Genomic DNA, 15,781 nt, shown 5'->3' on the forward strand with positions numbered 1-15,781 from the left:
AAAGAATCTCACAAAATACCTATAGAATTAAACTGTTGTTCCTTATAGACTCTATGGGACACATGAGGAAATCTGTCAGTGCAAGTGATGTGAATCAGTGCTCCTGCTGATCCTCATAAACACCAAATTACAGCAAGTAAGTTTTGGGGCAAACATTGTTTCACAGCTTGAAAACTTAGCAATTTGGATGTATGCAGTCCTCTGCCGCCATCTGCTGAAGAAACTTGCAAGTGGCAGTTTCCTAATATTCTGGCATATTTTGTCAACATTGCTTGTCAGTCACATTTCTATAATATGAACTGATTTTTAACTTTTTATAGAAAATTTTCTATAATTTTTTGATCCATTTCCATTGCAGAAAGACTCATCTATCTGAAATACACATAGTGCGTCAATCATTTTTTTAAAAAACTGTTAAAGGTTATTACTAATGCCCATATTTACAAATTGGTAAGAGAAGCCTTAAAAACAAACAAACTATGGAATTTTGAATAATGGTGCCTTAATATAAAAAGGCAGTAAATTTCATTCCATTTTTCTTTTAATCATAGTTTTAAAAGGCTAATAATAAGTTTCCTAATAATTGTTTCCTAACTATAGGATTTTAAATAAATAACAGGGTTTTAACTAACTTTAAAATTGATGAACCCTGTATCTGACATTGTATGATTAGAAAAAAAAAAAGGTAATTTTATTTCAATTTTGAAAAAAAAGTTTCTAGATCACTTGTTATTAGCCTGATGGTACTGATGAATGAAAGAAATGTTAGTTATAGGATATAAGAAAATATACCTTAAAAGTAAAAAACAAAAATTAACATCGACAGTGAAATAAACCATATTAAGTGTCTCATTAACTTGGACTTCACTACTTCAAAATGTGTGTTTTTAATGCAGTAAATATAATCACGAGAATAACAAAATTTAAAATACCTTACTTTATCAGTTTTCAGATCCTGCAAATAAGAGGAATCTAATACAAGCTCAACATCTTTTTCGTAATTCGTCCTCAATAAATTAAGCAGTTTCATTATGTCTTCAACTTACATATTCCTAAGTTAAATCTCGATAAAGATCGTTCGAGGTAATGCAGACTCAAATATTTTAAATTTAATCCCTTCTTTTATTAGCAAATAATTTAAATGGTACTTAAAATATAATACAACTACATTTTTAAAATGTTCTCTAGTATTTCAACTTTTATTCAGTTGACTTTCTCTAATGCAGGATTCCAAATTAATAAAGTATAATTCTACTTTCAAATTGTACATTTAAAGCAAATACCTGTGAAATTATAATCTAAGTGTGCAACTTGTTTGACTGTAAGCACCCTGGGCTCATTAAACTCCTTGTTCCTGAGAAGGACAGAAGCAACAGTTCGGATGTTACTATTGGGTCCCATTACTATTAATAAGTGCAGAAGCAGGCGTTTACAATGTTCATACACCTCAGGGTGGCAGTGGTCAAACCCTAAAAAGGATAGTAGAGAAACATTATCAATAAAGAGAAATAATGAGTATTCTTACTACCAAACTCACATTTTGAAGAAAAGGAGAAATTATATGAAAGATTTCATGGAAGGTGACATATTATATGGTTTTTTATTGCCCTAGAGTTCTTACTTTTACAATAGCCTACTGTCTTATAGTACTAGGGAGACTCAAGGTAAGTTAAATGTGTTTCATGTCTAAAATTTAGTGATCTCTTAAAAATTATTTCTGTTACATAACATAAAAAAATTCATGGAAATGAATTTTTTTTTTAATGGCAAGGTTTTTTGTGTGCTTAGCACATAACAGAAAGTACATGATTAACTGAAGGAATGATGTAATACACCAACAGTAAGTGTGCACATCAGGAAAACTTATAAGGAGATGGCTATCTGGACTTGCTTCAGGAAGCCAATCCTATAAGCATCAAATGTATTATAGATATGATAGATCCCACATGTTTGCTACAGAAGGCACGATGGAGTTTCAGGTATAATAATGAGGCTATCCAACAACCCAGTTCTTTTGGGAAATACTTAGAACCTATCTCAACTTTTCATTCACTCTGAAAGTTTCCCATCCCAGAGGTAAGTTAATTTGACTCTTGCCACAGCCACAGAATTTTTCCTTGGTATAGTATATGTGTGTTTGTGTGTGGGCAGGCGAGGCCATAAGATAGGAATAGGAATGGGGGTAATAGACATGTTTGTTTGTGGTTAGAAGAGGGGCCAGACATAACTCCCCAAGAGACCAGAGGAATCATAGTGAAAAGTGTCATGGAAATAACATAAAAATAACAGGAAACAGAAACACATAAAAACTGTCATAAAACCATACTGCTTTTAAATTATCATAAAAATATAAGATGAAAGAATTAGAACCAAATATTTATTACCTATAAAAATTGCATGAAGAAGAAGATGGAGGTAGCTTCCCCATTCCACCTTCACACTATGATCAATGATGAGATCAGTCAAAAGGATCACTGCTATGTTACACCTATGACAAATAAGAGTTTCATTAACGTTTTACTAGATCTCAGTAAACCTAGAGAGAATTTGGTACAAAATTACTTGAAGACTTTAATATCACATTTCATGGAAAAATACAACTTATCAAGGAAAAAGGAGGAAAAACAAATACAGCTGAAGAAAACGTTAACCATTAAGTTAAAGAGATGGAACAGAACATAAGGGCTAAGGGCTCCTTGAACTCAGGAGCCACATTTTCTTCATCTTTCAACCTTGAGACTTAGCACACTGCTTGCCACAGTAGGTGTTCAATACATGTTTGGTGCATTAATACATTTTGAAAGAATGCAGTAATTGCTCTATTGTGATTTTGCTAAGTAGAATTCAATTTAACTCGATGCAAAATAATAGTGCCTACCATAGGAAAGTCATATTTTTCAGATGTAGTAACTGGGTCCCAGAAAGGTCAAGTAACTATGCCAGACACCCAGAAAAGCAGCAGCAGAATTAGATTCAATAATATTAATTTTATAAAGTTAGAATTCTGAGTTTTTTAGATTTCTTAGAATCTAAACACATTGATCTGTGTTGCAGTATCTCCATAAAGAAGATTGCTTTTATTCTGTGTTGTCAGATAGCACAAAGAAAGCCGACAGTGTTCAGCAGCAACTTGGTGCATATGTAAAAGGAATGACGCTGTAGTCCACCTGTGAAGAGGTAATCCAGGTGATGACGTTTCAGGCACGTAATCCACCAGTGGTGACCAGCAGCCTCCAGCTGGTGGGAAGGGCAGTGGCTCTCCTTGGTTATGCTCCATCACTTTCAGTCGCCAATTAGAATAAAGTGGCATTGAATCACCTATCAAGATAAAATGATCTCATTTTCTACACCATCTAATTTCTGCCAATATAAGCAAACTCTAGTAAGATCCCAACTATTTATATAGTATTGGAAAGTGATAAAAAAAATTTCCCACTATTTCAACATATGTTTGCTAGGAAAATCTAGGCACAAATATTATCAAATTAAGCAAACCAGGGAGAGGGAGAGAGAGAAAGAGATTAATTTAGGTTCCACCCTGTACGTCAAAGCAAAACTATATTAGCACTTCATCATGATTCCATCAATGATGTCCAAGCCAGGAGATTACATTATTGGTGAAGCTGCCTTGTAACAAAGGGCCTTCTGGTAAGTTATTCAGTTCTAAATATCCTGAGATAGGGCCAACACAGCTCCATCTTGAAAGGAACTCTGCTCTACCACAGTGGGGCTGCGGGGTGCAATAAAAAATGTCAGGAAATGTGAATTCTGTGTGACGTGGGTAAGTCACTTAACCTCTCTGGACCTCAGTTCCATCATGTGCAAAATGAGGAGATTGGACCAGATCATCTTCAGTGTCCCTTCCCAGTCTGAAAGCCTGTGCTTCTATGATACCCTACCTTAACATTATAGTGAAACTTGGGTAGATTATCCACTTTGCAATTGCCAAGGGAGAATCTTTTAAGGAAAATGTGAATCCATGCAGAAGGAGCAATCCTGCTAAAAAAAATCAGCCTGTTTCCAGTATTTGTTCTATGATGCTTCCTGAGAACCAGTTCTTATGTTCCTTGTGATTTATCTATAGGAAACCAGTGCTTTAAAAAAAATTTCACCCAATTACGTTGCTTCTTAAAATCAAGATGTTTCAGATTATGTTGGAACACCACTAGTGGCAGTTAAATACGCTTTTTAAAAACAATTTACTGAAAATATATATTTATTAACATTAATGTAATTAACAATACACCTCACCCTTATAGTTATATTAAAAACATTTGGAATTTATTACTTTTTTCTTCTTCATAAGATCCTCCGGAGCTGCTACTGTATCGGGATTCTAGTCTGTGATGTTGCCGATTCAAATGACTGTTTAGTCCACTGTAAATGTCCAGGTGCACATAGCTATGGGAATGATCACTGAAATTAGTCACAGTTCACGGTGCAATGGTATTTATACTTTATGTTTCACTTTCTCTGTTTAAAAAAGGAGGACGGACGCCATGGTTCAAGCCTGTAATCCCAGCACTTTGGGAGGCCAAGGCAGGAGGATCATGAGGTCAGGAGATCGAGACCATCCTGGCCAACATGGTGAAACCCCGTGTCTACTAAAATACCAAAAATCAGCCGAGCGTGGTGACGTGTGCCTGTAGTCCCAGCTACTCCGGAGGCTGAGGCAGGAGAATTGCTTGAACCTGAGAGGCAGAGGTTGAGCTGAGATTGCACCACTGCACTCCAGTCTGGCAACAGAGTGAGACTCCATATCAATAAAAAAAAAAAAAAAGGACACAGTACACAAAATATTAACAAAAGTTTACTACGACGTACATTAATTTCCACCTTATAATCCAAAAGCTTAAACTTTTAATCAATTATTTCTACCTAAAATAATATTCTCGCATATAAAACAGGTGGAGTAAATACCATTTATATAGGTCTAAAACTTTAAGCAATACAAAAAGTGACTTACCGTATACCACCTATTTATACATTAGAGCATATAAAAAAATCTAGCAGGCTAGCATCTTTAATGTTGAAACTCTCAATGTGGAAAGTTTCCAGCATGGAAATATATTTTTTTCACTCGAATTTTAACACAGCAACATCCACATTTCAATGCAGAAAATATCATTTATTCTGATGACAACCAGTATCTGTCAAACTGAAAGGCTAATACAGAACAGAGAAGTACTTACCTCTCTTCAATACTCTCTTTAATGGGCTTATTATCAGGATTGCCATCTGTGGGAGCTACCATTGTATTGCTACTGGAAGTAGTTCCTGTAATCAAAGACAAAGCAGTACTCGTGAATCTACAAACCTGGAATAACCCAATAAGAACAAAAGATCTCAAATTTTAGATATCAAAACTTAACTAAAATGAGAGCAAAGTCATTTAAAAAAAGGAATGTACTCATAATGACCAAAAGGGAAAGGACATAAGACAAACAAATTTTTGGATGCTAGAATACAAATGGACAGTAAGTAATTAAGTGTTAAGAAGGCTGAATCCAAAGGTGATGGTGGGTGAAAACCAAGAAGCTTCCATGTTTATACTGCTGAACTTCCAAAAGGCTCAGGGATGAGTAGCATCAAGAACCTCTGGAAACAGGGGTTGAACGTGGTGCGAAAAAATAGGAAACCTGGCTGAAAGTCAGTCTATTTTAGAAGTAACTGGTTCCCCAAATCTACTTTCTTGCCTCTTGCAGCTGGGTGGCTGTCTTTCCCCACTTCTAGAAGTCTTTTCTGATGAGAATAAATCAGAAGATTCCTGAACTAGGGCACGCCATGTACCCCTGAAAGAGGAGGCACCTTACAAAGAACAGGGGCATTAAATGAAAATGCACATGCTAAAATTTGAGACTGCACCCCGCCCAACATCCTTCTTACCCCACTGGGCTTCCAGAAAGTTTGAAGCCTGTGTATATGTGTGTGTATAAATATAAACAGTCCAAAGAGGTGTGGTGTGTGTGTGTGTGTGTGTGTGTGTGTATGTTCACAGACACACCCTCTGCAGGCAAATGACTAGAAAGAGTTTTCTCTAGGGAATCTGATAAATCTAGGAGAAAAGACCTACAGACACTGGCATCACTGAAATCATGGTACAACAAAGCACACAGTCAACAAGTTCCATATATACTTATAGAACTTATATTTTTTTAATATTCTGCTCTTTACGAAAAGACAGATCTAGAATTGGTAGGCTTTTGAGAAAAGTTTTATCAACACAAAACAGCAATGTAGAGAAAATGAGGACTTCTGCTGGGAGAAAACTTTATAACTGTATTGGATACGAAACAACAGTCCAACTATGAAACATGAATAGGATGCTACTTTAAAAAATTATAATTAAGTGAAACTTTAGAATTAAAAACATTCTAGCCGATATGAAAAATTCAATAGAAGCATTATTAGACATCTCCTGGAAAATAAAACAAAAGGACTAAGTGATGAAAATGGATGGTAAAAAATAAATTATAAAGAGATAATTTAAAATATTTCTAGTTTTACAGATAATGTTATTAGCATGCTGAAAACATTTAAAGTAAACTGAGTAACAAAGAGTTTAACAGAAATTTCAACTACAATAGCCTTTTTACTATTTTGAATTTCATTGGATGTTCTTCTATTAGGAACATAGTTTCTTCATACTCAAAATATTACAATAATTTTAATATATGCACATACATATAGGTGTGTATATATATATATACATTTAAAGACACAATAAACTCTTGTTTAACAATTATGTTAAGCTCTTTCAATACTGAGGAAGATTTGTTTTTTTCTTTTAATAAATTTTATTGTATATATCTGAGATTCATAACATGTTATGGGACATAGAGACCCTAAAATGGTTACCATAGTGAAGCAGATGAAGATGTCTATCATCTCACACAGCAATCGGTTTTAACAAATTTCTCACCTGAGGTGACAGAAGGGATTTTATAGCTGGAAGTGATGCGATAATACGGGGGATTATCCATGTGAGTGACCCCTGAACTGACAGGATCGGTCAGCTGAAGCTCACTCACCAGCTCTTCTAGCAACTGCATTGTTTTATCTCTACCTAAATATACAATGACCTTCTTCACCTGTCACAAAAGAAATCGTTCAGAAAAGAAAAAGCAAACTTTTTATCTCATTAATTTCTCCTGAGACAAACTTTATCAAAGTAAGTTCAACTTTAAGTGGTAGATGAATAAACACAATCTAAATCAAAATTAGCACTGATCAACAATAAGACATTAATCAGCTTTATCAATACTGTCCTCCAACTCTCAACATTAGATCTAATTAGGATGAACTGAGTATGTTTAGTGGTTTCTACTTTATGCACTTTCTTTACTTTAAAAAAAAAACAAAAAAACAAAGAAATACTTTTCTGTAAAAATTTCTCTTTTAATGGAAACACAGGTAATAACATCCTAAGATTTTCCTCTGATTTTTAGTTAGCCAGCCTCCAAACCCAGGGTTTATCTTTTATTCCGCCTTCCCCATTCCCTATAGTCAACCAGAGTAGTCATTAAGAGCAAGGAACTAGAACTAAATTAGAACTCAAACTACATTGCCTGGTTTGGAATGTGGATATACCACTTACTAACTCTATCATTGGAAAGTTGCTCTCAGTTTTCTCATCTGCAAAATGGGGGTAGTAATAGCACCTACTTCATATAGCTGTTAGGAAGATTAAATGAGTTAAGGTTTATAATGCACTTTAAAAATGGCTAGTAACACAGTATAAGTAGAAAAACTTTTCAGTAGTATATACATATGTTTTAGTAATGTATATTACTGAAATAACTTCATAACTGATCAGCCTATCTCTTTTTCTCCCTATTTTAATCCTTACTACTCAAAATGTGATCCTAGCAAGACAGGCATCATCATCTGGAGTTGGCTAGAAATAGAGAATCTCAGGCCCACCCCACCTCCAGAATCAGAATGATTCGTATTTTTACAGACATATGAAAAGCCCTGCTTTATATGACCCCTGGATGAATCTTAAAACATGATTTATTATATCCCAACCAAATTCTTTTTTTTTTTCTGAGACAGAGTCTCGCTCTGTCGCCCAGGCTAGAGTGCAGTGGCACCATCGTGGCTCACTGCCACCTCTGCCTCCCCGGTTCAAGCAATTCCCCCTGCCTCAGCCTCCGAGTAGCTGGGATTACAGGTGCCTGCCGCCACACCCAGATAATTTTCGTAGTTTTAGTAGAGATGGGGTTTCATCATGTTGGCCAGGCTGGTCTCGAACTCCTGACCTCAGGTGATCCTCCTGCCTTGGCCTCCCAAAGTGCTGGGATTACAGGTGTGAGCCACAGCACCAGGCCAAAACTCTTAATCATGGTTACCCAGTGATAACCTTCTAGGTATGGCTCTTTACTCCATCCAATGGGCACTACTTGCTAATTCTCTCTATTTTCAGGTTCGATCTCCTCTGAGCATGCTGTGTGCATTCCTGCCTCTGTGGGTTCCTTCCACCTGACTGTGGATCTCCGAGTTGACACTCCCAACCCTAATCCTATCAAGTCTTCAAGCCCCATCCCCCACCTTAACTCTACTCCTTTCTCCATGAAGCTTTTACTGACTTCACAATCAGATCTGGGTTGGAATTCTAGATCTATTAAGTGACAAGAGTGAGAACTTGAGGAAATTACCGTTCTCTCTGCCCTGTTTTTTCCTCTGTAAAACTGCAGTGATCTCACCAAACTCACAGATTCTGAGATTTAAATAATGTGGATGAAGTGCTTTTACCATGCCTATAATAAGCACCCATAATAAGTGCTTAAAAAATAATAACCAATAAATTATTATTGACATTTAAAAAATGGCTCCTTTTAAATTCCTGGAAAATGGCTATTCCCCAAATTTTCATTTGGCCTCTTAAAAGTATAATCCCATGCTTTTTCTAGTTCCGACTCTAACTCCCCCATTCATTCGTCCAATTAATGGGCACCTTCTATGTGCCAGGCACTACACTAAATGGAAATTTAGTGGTGAATCAAATAGACAAAAACTTAAGGAGCCTACAATCTACTGGTTGATGCAAAATTAATGAGGTAAATAGGTAAAATATATCATGTGTTTGGTGATGATTAAGTGCCAGAAAGATCAATGAAGAAGGGAAAGGAAATGGAGTGTGTGTGTGGAGGTGGTGCATTTGCAGTTTTAGACAGGATGGGCAGCAGAAGTCCCAGTGGGCACTGCCACCTGAAGGAGGACCTGAAAGAGGTGAGGAGTGAGTAACGTGGCTAACTGGGGAAGAGAAGGCAAGTGAGTGTGAGGGCCCCGAGGAGGGAATGCCTGGTGAGAGAGCTGGAAGCAAAGGGGGCCAGCGCAGCTGAAGGGTGGGAGCACCAGACAGAATATAGGAGACACAGTCAGAGAGGTAACGTGCGGTAACGTTGTCTTGTACCATACACCTACAGTTCTCTAAGCACTTCTCAAAGGCACTATGCCTGTGGTACACCTTGGCAATGATGCTTTCAGTGACCAAGTGAACTTGGGGAATGCTGAGTAAAGCAAAGCTATCAAGTGGTTTGTTTAAAATAGAATCTGTAGAACTTTTATTTATTTATTTATTTTTATTTTATTTTTGAGATAGAGTCTCACTCTGCTGCCCAGGCTGGAGTGCAGTGGTACAATCTTGGCTCACTGCAACCTCTGCCTCCTGGGCTCAAGCAATTCTCCTGCCTCAGCCTCCTGAGTAGCTGGGATTACAGGCATGCGCCACCACACCCGGCTAATTTTTGGATTTTTAGTAGAGATGGTGTTTTACCATGTTGGCCGGGCTGGCCTCGGACTCCTGACCTCAGGTGATCCGCCTGCCTCGGCCTCCCAAAGTGCTGGGATTATAGGCATAAGCCACTGCGCCTGGCCTGTAAGAACTTTTAGATAACATTCTGTAGGACTAGTCTTGTGTGGACCACACTTGGGGGATGCTGCCACGGGAGGGATATCTATATCTGCATCTACAAAGACATGTGAGCATGTGTGTCCATTTAACCCTCAGGTTTCATAGTTTCATATCAAATGTGTCCTCTTGACTTGGGCAGATCTGGATGTTCCTTTCTCCCCTGGAAGGCAAAGATGTTATCTTCTTCGTTTCATATCTCTTACCATGCTTTCCCTTGCTTCCAGCAGCCTGAAGGACAATCCTACATGCACTGAGCTCACACTCACCATCCTGTTCTCATATCTAAATGCCAGCTCTGCCTAGCAGAAACTAGAAACATCCCCAGTGTGTGGTTTCAGCTTCAATATCACTTTCTCTCAAGTGTCATCTTGAATCCTTCCAGACAGCTGTAGTTCCTAGGTTTTTTACTCTCAGAACTCTGCAATTGTTTAATAGCCTTTATCACACTATACTTTATTAGCTTACTGATTTATTCATTAAATAAATCAGATGTAGCTTCAACAAATAAATTCTGTATTACCCATCAGATTGTAATGCCCAGAAGAGCACCTAGCCTGTCATAATGATAGATAACATTTGCTAACTGAATCAGTGAATAAATCCATGTGCTATTTCCTGACTGTCTTCATCCTGGCCCTTGCCTTGCCTCTCCTGGGCAACTGCTGCCCATACTCTGACATCACAAGATACTAGTAAATATATACATATATTTTAAAATTAAATGAACTTGAATACATACGTAAGGCAAGAGGCTTGGTTCGCTATTCACCCCACAAATGCTGATCAAAAAGTGCAAAATTATTTTCAGGTTTTTGGGCCAGCCATCTGCAAGTGTGGTCCACACATTCTCCACCTCCGACCAGGCCAGTTCATCGCCATACTAGATGCAATATGCACAAAAGATACTTCAGTCATGACTGCCTATTATAAAAACCAAACTTGTCATACCATGAAATATTAAAAAATGTTTTGTACAGATAGCTTTAATCGTTTCCACACTTTACAGAAACAATAATTTCTTCCAACAAATCTAAACATAAATATCATTAATCATATATGGTTTTAGTAAAAAAAATTCATATCTAATGAGTCTTTTTTAAAGAAAGACATTTGTTTGGTTATCACAGGATTATGGAACCTCTTCATCTGTTTCTAACCACATCTACTCACTCAATAATTCTGTGCAGCAATTATAAATACAAAACTCATTTTACCTTTGCTGTCATATACATCAGATTGTTCAAAACCATTGCAGTGGCTTGTGGAGATCCCCATCCTTCTCCCCGCAACCAGCGCCTACTAGTCACCATAAGTTCTCGGTCTTTTAAGGAATCATTTTCATCTTCATCATGTCGCCTTGCTGTGGGGAGAGGTTTTAAGTCCACCAGCTCGATGTTGTTCATCCATGGTAGCAGGTAGTGCAGCATCACCTGCCGCCCAGCAGGGTGAGCTGTCTGGATTCTCTGGCTTATCTCTGAAATTGAAAACAAGTCAAAGATAACTGATGTAATTTCAGCTTCCTCTGACCCGTAATTAATTCCAACAGATTTCAGAAGCCAGATTTTATTCATTTTACTCATTACACTTAACAATTATGAGTATTGTTTTTCCTTTTAGCAAATTTCACCTCAACGACATCATAAAATTAACAGCTAACATAAATCACATACATTTTATACAAAATACTTTTGGCAGTTAAAATAAATGTTTGTGCACTGTTGGTGGCATTGTAAAATGGTGCATACTTTCTGGGAAACAGTATGATGGTTCCTCAAAAAAATAAAAATAGAACTATCATATGATCCAGCAACCCCACTTCTGAGTATACATTCAAAAGAATTGAAAGCAGAAACTCAAACAAATATTTGTACATCCATGTTCATAACAGCACAATTCACAATAGCCAAGAGGTAGGTGGAAGCAACCTAAATGTCCATTGACAGATGAATGAATAAACCAAATGTATATACATACAGTGGAATATTATGCACCCTTAAAAAAGGGAAAACAGGAAAGAAATCCTGTCATATGCCACAACAGTGCTGAAGCTTGATGACATTATGTTACCTGAAATAAGCCAGTCACAAACAAAAATACTGTATGATTCCACATATATGGAGTACCTAAAGTAGTCAAATCCATAGAAACACAAAGTAGAATTCTGATTACCAGAGCTTTGGGGCAGAGGGAAAAGCAGGATTGTTGTTTAGTGGGTATAGACTTTCAGTTCTGCAGGATGAAAAAGTTCTAGAGGTCTATTTCACAACAATGTGAATACACTAAACAATTCTGGAACTTAACTGCATACTTGAAAATGATTAAGATGGCAAATTTTATGCTTTTTTATCACAATGAACAAAAACATGTAATCAAAAGATAAAAGAACATCTTTATACACAGATTAATTTTAAATTGACCCATTAAGAACCTCACAAATTTTGGTTCTATATAGGGGAGATGCCTATGATGTGCCTGTTACTTTTACATTCAGATCCTTTAATGCTCATGACAAACCTGTGAGGGGGGCGGAGTCAGAGTAATTTGCTGAACAATTACCAAATGGCCAAGATTCAAACCACAAGGACAATTCCAAAGCCCGTGAGCCTTTTATACGTTGTTTAATTTCCATAAATCACCATAAACAAAAATCTTCTTTCTCCTTTGCTCCTCTCTTTCCATGCTAGACCCTGTACTTACTTACTCATTAAGAGAAGTGTTTTAGAACTTGGCTCTGGAATTGCACAACCCTGGGTTTGAATCCTGCAGATCTACCACATATAGATAGCCTGACCTAGGGCTAACCTATCAACCTCTGATCCTTGATTTCTTATTCGGTAAAAAGAAAGTAACAAAACTAGTTGCCTCATGAAGTTATTGTGCAAATCCAATATAATGCCAATGAAGTGCTCAGTCCTGGCATGCAATTATGCTCAACCTTAACCTTCTACAAAGATTCTATCAAGACATCAATTTTATTACCTCTGGTATAAAAGACATGGAGCTCAGAAAGTAGTTGAATGAAGAGATCCTGACTATGGAAGGAAGAGTCTGTCTGTGGGTATAGGGGTCACGGTGTGGTTTGACTTCCTGGAGGGAGATGAGATGATAGGAGGTGGGGGCCCGAGATGATACCCTAGTAACACTAACACTTAAGATATGGGGCTGGGTGCGGTGGCTCATGCCTGTAATCCTAGTATTTTGAGAGGCTGGGGTGGGAGGATCCCCTGGGCCAGGAATTGGAGACCAGACTGGGTAATAGCCAGATCCTCTCTCTCCAAAAAAAAAAAAAAAAAAAAAAAAAAAGCCAGGTGTGGTGCTGCACACCTGTAGTCCCAGCTACTGGGGAGGTTGAGGGAAGACGATGGCTTTGTGGGGGGAAGGGAGGGAGAGAGGAAGAGGGAGGGAGGGAGGGAGAGAGGGAGAGGGGGAGGGGGATAGGGGGTGGGGGAGAGGGAGAGAGAGAGACTCTGTCTCAAAAATAAAAAAAAGAAAAAAAGGGACAGAAGGCAAGAATCTACCAAAAGAGACAGAAAAGGAATACTCAATGGTAGAAGAAAAAGCAGGAAATATTAAGTTTTTGGAAATTAAGCGAGGTCAGAGCTTAAAGAAATATAAGATGGCTAACACCAATTGCTGTGGAAAGTAGCAAACAGACTGAAGACTATTAGCCAGTGACTAGACTGAGCACTTGGAAGGTACCTGGTGAGGCTACAGAAAGGAAATTGATACTAGTGGAGTGTGAAGGCCATCTGTGAAGATCTAAGGCATGCAGGAGGACTGAGAATATGGAATAGTGAGTGTATATACTCGAGGCAAGGCACAGGGGTGAGGAACGGGTTAGGAGCAGGTATGAAGGAGGGAAAGGATGTGAGGAGCAAGAATGGGAAGGGCCTCAGAGCTGACAACATTTAGAGACCATTGCATTGAATCTGGAGAAAGAAAGGATCAGGGCCCTCAAATTTTAAAGTGGCAAAGTTTATACTGATACCTGTATCTGTGCAGTAAAATTCTGAATGAATATTGTGTTTGTCTTGCCTTAGAAACAGTGAAAGTGAAAATGTAGGTTAGCTATGGAATTTGTCAGGTTGAGAGGCTGTTTTGGTTTAGAATGAACTATCTTAAGCAAAGGAGTTAAAATTAGCTGATGCTAAGGACAAGAGTGTCTGAAGAGAGAACTGAAGGAAGAATGACAAGGTGGTGGAGGTGTGGGCACGGTCGACACCTGTACCAGCAGACATCCTAGGCGATGACATGACATTCTAAACAGTTACACGATCTCTTGAGACCCAGCTGGACTCCTCTACTTTCTGTGCAAAAGCCTCTAGCAGCAGCTCAGCAGCCATAAAATCTGTGTTCATGGTGGCCGCTATTTTGTGTTGATGATCACTCATATTCATCTTGGAAGGGCTGTCAGGGATGCAGGGGTTGGGAAAAAGGAAGGGGCATTGCTACCAACTACCAGGGCAAACCAAACAGGTCAACTGCTTTCAAGAACTAAATGTTATGAGAATTTAAGTTGTTGTTATTGCTTTTTTTCTCCCACTCAGGTCAATTACGGATGGGAAATAAACTATTTCTATTGCTAAAATAGGTGCTGTGCAAAGATCCCAAGCCAGCTAAGTCCACTATCTCTTGAGCCCAAATGAAATAAAGGACCCACAGCAGAACTCTGCAATCTCCCAGATCCCAGTGTTGGAGCATGGCCAGTACTTAGACTGGAACAAGATCTTGATGTAGGCGACAAGCAACATGTGGGAGACTAGAAAGAGTTTTGCTCGAGGCACTGTACCACCTGCTCCTATGGTTATGGGTTTCGCTCACGGAAAACTGCCTATAACTTTATCCCTGCCTATTTTTATTATTAAACATATGCCAATACACAAAATACAATGTATTCAAGAAGTCCTATGTCTACTAAGAAATACTTTTAAGTCACATGTGAAAAGTCGTCCCTCTTGTATTTTTTTCTTTTTGATGGAGTAGGGAGCGAAGGGAAGGTCAGGTATAAAACCCTATAAGGACGCCGTTGATAGAAAAACCTAAATATTGTGACTGATCAGAATTAAGAGTTCTTATTGAAGAAAAAAATATTTCCTATGTAAAGACATGTCTGGTTTTGATTTAACCTGTAATTTAATAAATTTATAATTTTCTAAAAATTGTTTCTGAAGAAATGATTGACAAAGAGAAACTACTAACCAGTTCATTGATCATACCTGAGAATATGGCGAGAGTTAGCTCAGGATACGCCCTTGCTAGTTCCTCGGACAACTGATAATATGAAACAGAATAGAGATGTGGTAGAGGAGACAGCTGGCTGAGTACTCCATCTGTTCTCTGAACCTCCAATTTGTGAGCATAGCGAAACATCTTCGGTTCCAGAATCTATAGGAATGTGATTCCATCAACTTAGGTTAAGATTTTATGGGTTCTCTATAGTTTAACTATAATTTTATAATTTTTAAAAAAACTCTTCTCCCCAGCTGAGTGGAGTGGTTTATGCCTGTAATCTCAATACTTTGGAAGGCAGAGGTGGGAGGATCACTTGAGGCCAGGAGTTCGAGACTAGCCTGGCCAACATAGCAGGACCTCATCTCCACAAAAAAATTAAAAAATTAGCCAGATGTGGTGGTGTGTGCCTGTGGTCCCAGCTACTCAGGAGGCTGAGGGTGGAGGATCACTTGAGCTCAGGAGGTAGAGGCTGCAGTGAGCCATGACTGTGCCACTGTACTCTAGCCTGGGTGACAGAGTGAGACCCTATCTCAAAAACAAAATGAAACAAAACAAACAAAAACCCTTTCTCACTAAAAGAATTTACATTCCTCGTATTTAATGCCAATGATCCAGGTTAGTAACACAGTCTGA

The 15,781-nt window shown here is 38.1% G+C and overlaps 1 protein-coding gene across 10 annotated transcripts in view; it reads right to left on the bottom strand.

The window, feature by feature from the left end:
• The window catches only part of FRYL (FRY like transcription coactivator), a 281,060-nt gene that overhangs the window by 48,733 nt on the left and 216,546 nt on the right, over positions 1-15,781 (bottom strand). For all 10 annotated transcript variants that reach the window (XM_055385577.2, XM_063705269.1, XM_063705268.1 and 7 more), the window contains 9 exons: positions 15,133-15,301; positions 11,131-11,390; positions 10,656-10,796; positions 6,923-7,091; positions 5,193-5,277; positions 4,289-4,401; positions 3,168-3,318; positions 2,385-2,488; positions 1,284-1,469 (listed from right to left, as the gene is read on the bottom strand). In XM_055385577.2, the coding sequence (XP_055241552.1) occupies positions 1,284-1,469; positions 2,385-2,488; positions 3,168-3,318; positions 4,289-4,401; positions 5,193-5,277; positions 6,923-7,091; positions 10,656-10,796; positions 11,131-11,390; positions 15,133-15,301 (1,378 nt within the window). The remainder of the gene's footprint in view (positions 1-1,283; positions 1,470-2,384; positions 2,489-3,167; positions 3,319-4,288; positions 4,402-5,192; positions 5,278-6,922; positions 7,092-10,655; positions 10,797-11,130; positions 11,391-15,132; positions 15,302-15,781) is intronic.

The sequence above is a fragment of the Gorilla gorilla genome, chromosome 3 (genome assembly GCF_029281585.2).
Source record: "Gorilla gorilla gorilla isolate KB3781 chromosome 3, NHGRI_mGorGor1-v2.1_pri, whole genome shotgun sequence".
Lineage (NCBI taxonomy): Eukaryota > Metazoa > Chordata > Mammalia > Primates > Hominidae > Gorilla > Gorilla gorilla.